A 6,000-nucleotide genomic window follows, 5' to 3' on the forward strand; every position below is an offset into this window, starting at 1 on the left:
AAAAAAAAAAAAAATAATAATAATATAAACAAACCATATAAAAAAGGCTTTATGTTATAATGCATACCATACATTTTTCCTTACACAAATAAAAATGTTACAAAACCATGCAAGTCTCAGTTTAAGAAATTTTAGCAACTATCCTTCCTGTTGTTTTTGGTTTCTATAGACATGAACAGAGGCAACGGTGAAAAAAATTAGGACAAGGTACTTAAATACCTCCTATTCAGAGCAGAAAAGTGAGAAATAGTAGGCAGAGAGGGTGAGAACTGGAAGCACTGAACTGAAGTTATGCTTCATAAGTGATTTAGATTAGGTGAGACACAAAAACACTAAATTTTCATTACATCTTACTTCCTGCACAACAACAAAGTTCAGTCTTGGCTTAACCTAAAGAAAAAAAACTTTATATTATTAACTGGCTTTCCCATTACCTGACTGTAAATTCATATACCAAATACTGTCCTCCAACATAATTTACATTACCAGGCTTAGCACAGTCTAATATAAAGCTACTTTCCTAGGTATGAAAAACATCTATATTTCTTTGGAAACAGAATGTATTCTTCACATATGTGAATAATTAATATCTAAAGACTGAAGTCTAGGCAAATGCTGCTCAATAAAATTGAACATAATTTATCAGCTTTATAAAAATAAGAGGTACTAAAAATACCAAACAAATACCAACTTATCTGTAGATGAGAATGTTAACATCAAACCTCACTGAATTCCAATTTAGTCTCATTCTACTAAGAAGCTAAAGACCATTATTCTAGCGACATTTCTTTGTGTTTGGTTCTTCATCAGTATCATCACTGAGAGTCTACATATAGGTGAAACTGGGCCTCTGAAACATATAGTTTCTACTAAAAACAAATAATTACACTGGGAATGAAAAACCCATTTCATGCATGGACCATGCAGATCAAGAGGAATACTTCTTTTTAAAGAGGAATACTTCAATACAGAAGACACAAAAAAATAAGGTAAAAGAATGATGTCATCTTATACAACAAATCCTTTATTAAATTTTTACTTACTCCAAAAAGAGTAAAGGAATAGGTAATGATCAGCAGTAAAAATTTTGTTATATACCCCAAGTAAGTTTTCCCCCTATAAAATCAACTCTTCTATATAGTGATATAATAGTTGGTATAAAAACACATTTAAGTTTGCAACCTGGAATAACTTAATTATTCTTACCTTTGCAGACACTCAAAATCATACCGCCTGAATTTTGCACTTCATCAAATTTGGCAAATATCATTTCTAATCTGAGAATAAAGAATAAATTGTTTTTACATAGAGATGAATAAAACAATTTCTTCTGCTATCTTCCTTAGAAAAAACAATTCTAGGTATCCAACTATTTTTTACAATTATCTCACTCACTAAAAGAAGACCCAAAACCCATCTCTTTTCAGTTGAGAGGAAAAGCCAAATACAGGCAGGACTCTACATACTTGTAGGTATGTCTGTAAAAACACAACTTTCACATAAAGCAGTTTTGCAGTAAAACTGCTACTCCAAATACAGCAAAATCTTTCTAGTTAAAACCTTATAATAAATTCATTTAGGCACCAATATAAACTTTTAAAAGTATATAAAACTATCTAAGAAAATTTAAGGCAAACATAAAAACAATGAAATGTAAAATATTAGAAATGAAAGTGATGCTGTGATGACTGATAATGTGATGCTCTCTCTCCCTACTAACCTATTTGCATATTATACCAATTTCACTGCCACTACTACTTTTATATTCGGGACAGCTACTCTTTCTTTATTTCTGCTATTACTTCTTTTTAGTTAAAGATGTATTTCTTACACCCCAGAACTCAGGAAGCTGAGGCAAGACAATCACTGTAAGTTCGAGAGCTGCCTGAACTACCCAGTTTTTGAGACTGTGTCTCAAAAAAACAAAAAAAAAAGTTTCTTATTACAAAAGTAACACACAAAATTAGGAAATGTAAATAGGAATAAAGAAAAAAGTATTTACATTCTCATCACTTAAACTTATTTGTTTTTACTGTATATTCATATATAAATTTTCTTCAGAATGAAATGAGATCACGCTGAGTGCTTTTTTTTCCATAAATCTGCATTTTCTCCAATTCTTTAATGCAACATACTACGGTTTATTCTTAAATTCATGAGTTTAAGATTTAAGATAGGGAAGAGGGCCACTGTCAATCTGTCTTCATTGACAATTATTTTTCTATGGCTTACCCTTATGTTTGTGTCACACCTTTTATTTCCTAAAACTTTCCTTAAGCATTGGTCCACATTCTGTCATTTCTTACAAACTGAGGGTATACATACTTTTTGAAGTATTAATATGTTATTAGCTAATTCTAGTAATAAACAACTAAAAAATTTTAGTCGCAAATCCTTTAAGGGATTTTCTAAACCATAACCTCACTTCCTATCCCTACTAATTCAACAAATACTAGTTACATGTCTGAAAACACTTCAACGGAAAGACACAGGATCCTTCATCCTACAGAGTAGTATCTTTCAAAGGGGTGAAGAGACCCAAGTCAGGCTACCCAAATATATTTTCACAAAACAGAAGGGAGTGCTGGAATTGGAAACTGGCACTCAGAATGAAGTCCAGATAGGCCAGAACAGAAAGGAGAGGATTTAGGAAAGGTGTATGAGGAAAAGAAAAAAAAAAGTAGAGTAAGATGTTCAGAAGCATGAGATTGGGCTGAGGATGTAGTTCAGTGGTACAGTGCTTGCCTATTATGCATGAGACCCTAGGTCCAATTCCCAGCACCTCATAAAAAGAAAGAAAGAAAAAAGGAAAAAGAAGCGTAAGGTTAAAACTCAGCTATAGATCAAGAAAATGGAAGTAGAGAATTTCGGACAGAAAGCTCAAAGAAGGGGCCAGTGGCACATCACCCGCCTGGCAAGTGTGAGGTCCTAAGTTCAATTCCTGGTACCAAAAAAAAAAAAAAAAAAGCTCAAAGAAAAAGAGGGTTGGCAAGAAACTGAGGCAGGGTAGATAAAGCATTAAGCAATGAATGGATATGTAGACAGTTTTATTGGAAAGACAAAACAACTGAAATGGTAAATATAACAAGAATTGGGGCAAGGAAGAATAAACAAGGGTCAGACTGGACAGTACTACTCAAAGGTTTCAGACATCAACACTGGGCTGAAAAGACACACTGAGAAGATGCTTACACCTCATGCCCTTCATCTTGCTGCCAGTTCTCATATATGTGTTCTCTTTGTATAACTGTTCTTCTCTCTCTTCTCAAGTCTCTCTTTCTAAATTCTTCTCATTTTACAAACTTTCACATGAAATTACAATATAACTTGTATCTGGTATTTACTGAAAAGATTTTACTCCCTTGTTCCAAATTTTGTAAGAGGCAAAAACACAACTTTAAACTAATAAAAAGCAACAGTACAAGTTTCCTCCTATGTAGGTGGCCCTCACTGAATCCCCAATTCCCAACCATTAAACTCCACAGACCTATTTCAGAAAAGCAAATCTGTAACAGGGAACTGTTACATATAATATGGTGAAAAAGAAAGAAAGCAAATCAGGAATAGAAAGAAGAATCTGGGATCTTTTAATTAATCCAGGGATATAAAATAGCAGATTCAGTGGAAATAAACTGTAACATAGGCAAGAATATAGCCCACACAAAGTGTACAATTCAACAGTTTTTAGTGTATCTACAGAGTTGTGTAACTATGGCCACAATCAGTTTTACAACATTTTCATATTCCAAAAAAGAGCACTTGCCTAGTATGTATAAGGGATACAAGGCCCTAGGTTCAATCCCAAGCAACATAAAAGAAGAAATAAGTCAGAGTGGGAAATGATATTTGAAACATATAGCTGGCAATGGTTTGTACCCAGAATATATAAGGATATTCTATAATGATTTGTACCTACAACATACAAGGTAGTCCCACAAATCAATATTTTTAAAGTACAAACAACCCAGTATAATAAAAAATAGACAAAAGATCTACAAATGCTTTACATAAGAACAGGTCCAAATGCCTAATATATGAAACACTGTTCTTGTTTATCATTAATTAGAAAAATGTGCATTATCTCCTCAATCAAACTGTGAAACATTCACCAGAAGCTTAAATTTAACAAGACTCACAATATAAAATATTGGTGAAAATTCTAATTTATGGATACGTGTAAACAGTGCTAGTGAGAATGTAACCACTCTGGAAAACTAAGCTTGAACATACTCTGTAACTCAATAACTCTCTTGAACATATTAAAAAGAATATATTCATATGCATATCAAAAGACATGAATAAGAAAGTTACTAGCAGCATTAGTCAAAAACAAATTGAAAACAACTCAGATGTCTATATACAATATGGATTTTAAGATATGATCTATTCACATTAGAAAAATATACGGCTAAGAAAAGAACTGTAGGTGGATCCAATAACCCAAATGAATCACTAAAAGATAATATTAAAGCCGTGCATGTTGTTGCACACCTGTAATCTCAGCACTCAGGAGGCTGAGGCAAGAGGATCACTACAAATTCAAGGCCAGTCTGGGCTACACAGGTGGGTTCAAGGCCAGCCTAAACTATACAGCAAAAGGAAAGGGAAAAAAGTAAAGCTAAAAGAAAATAATGTTAACTGAAAGAAACTCAGACACAAAAGAATAAATACTACATGGTTCCGCTTACGTAAAATTTAAAAATAGGTCAAATAAACTACACTGTTGGAAGTCAACATCGTGGTTACTTTGGGGAAAGAGAAGAAGTAAAGATTAAATCATTTGGGGAGGCTTCTAGGATGACAGTGTTTGCTTCTTGCATGGTGGATACATGAATGTATCCATTTTGTTATAATTTATAGGGATGTACACTAATGCTTCATGTACTTTTTTGTATGGAACTCATACTGGAATAAAAGTTTAAGTAATAAAAAATAATTTCTACCTATTTGTGGTAAGGTATGTAAGAAGCTTAAAAGTTGTCACTTTGCCTTAACAACAAAAAAGGTAAAACTAAAAAATCAACAACACTCCTTAGATGCATGAAAGAAGTGAGGTCACTTTAATAAATACCTAGGAGTCAAACTGCTGGATTATGAGATAATTCTACATTCAATGTTTTGAGGAATTACAACCTTCCAAACTGGCATCATTTTACATTTTCATGATAGTTATAAATTAGAGGAGGGCAAAAACAAAGAATCACAATCTTCCCCAGGAGAAACTCATCAGCAGGAACCAGTGCCAGAGCATGGAAACCTGACCTATACCTGATAAAACGCTGGAGGTTCAAAAATAACAACTCAAGGAGTTAAGAACCCCACCATCACTGCCTCACCCACACAAGCTCACATACACATTTTCCATGTTTTACCTCCTGGTTTTCAGAGTAAATATCTGAGAAAAATACCATCATGTTTTCAGCAGAGGGAATGGAAAAGAAACCACTTTTGAAATATGCAAGCCCAGTATTACATTCTTTTTAATAAGGTCTGCCTTACAAGAAACTGAGTGCAACCTAACCTACTGGAGTTCTATCAAAATCTAAATGATCTGGCAAAATGGAAACAGCCAATTCCAGCTGCTTCAGTTATCCACAGGAAGGAATGGTAAGACTCAGCTCCCACCCCTTACAGACTCCCCCGTGAGAGAAAGGAAACAGCTGACTCCACCCGACTCTAGCCATCCTGTCCTATGGAGTTTGGGAAGGAAAATGAGAAACATTTGTGAATTTCACAGTCCAGAGGTGCAAACTCATTAAAGGACTAAGACCTACGTGAAGGACTACACACTTCCTCCTCTCACCTTACCATCACACTACTAAAGCCTGTTCAGGGCAGTTCCTTTAATCTGGTACATCATGTTCAAGATTAACAAAAACAAAAATGATAAGGCATATTAAAAGGCAAAAAAAAAAAAAAAAAAAGAGTACAATATGAGTAAACACTAACTATAAGAACCACACTCAAATGTGGTAGGTAGGGGCTGGGGATTTAGCTCAG

At 34.0% G+C, this 6,000-nt stretch overlaps 1 protein-coding gene across 14 annotated transcripts in view; it reads right to left on the reverse strand.

Annotated features, from left to right (window-relative positions):
- Positions 1-6,000, reverse strand: part of Clasp2 (cytoplasmic linker associated protein 2) — a 189,513-nt gene that overhangs the window by 150,549 nt on the left and 32,964 nt on the right. For all 14 annotated transcript variants that reach the window (XM_013513734.1, XM_005383646.2, XM_013513738.1 and 11 more), the window contains exon 7: positions 1,207-1,277. In XM_013513734.1, the coding sequence (XP_013369188.1) occupies positions 1,207-1,277 (71 nt within the window). The remainder of the gene's footprint in view (positions 1-1,206; positions 1,278-6,000) is intronic.

Source organism: Chinchilla lanigera, unplaced genomic scaffold (genome assembly GCF_000276665.1).
Source record: "Chinchilla lanigera isolate Chin_1 unplaced genomic scaffold, ChiLan1.0 scaffold00020, whole genome shotgun sequence".
NCBI lineage: Eukaryota > Metazoa > Chordata > Mammalia > Rodentia > Chinchillidae > Chinchilla > Chinchilla lanigera.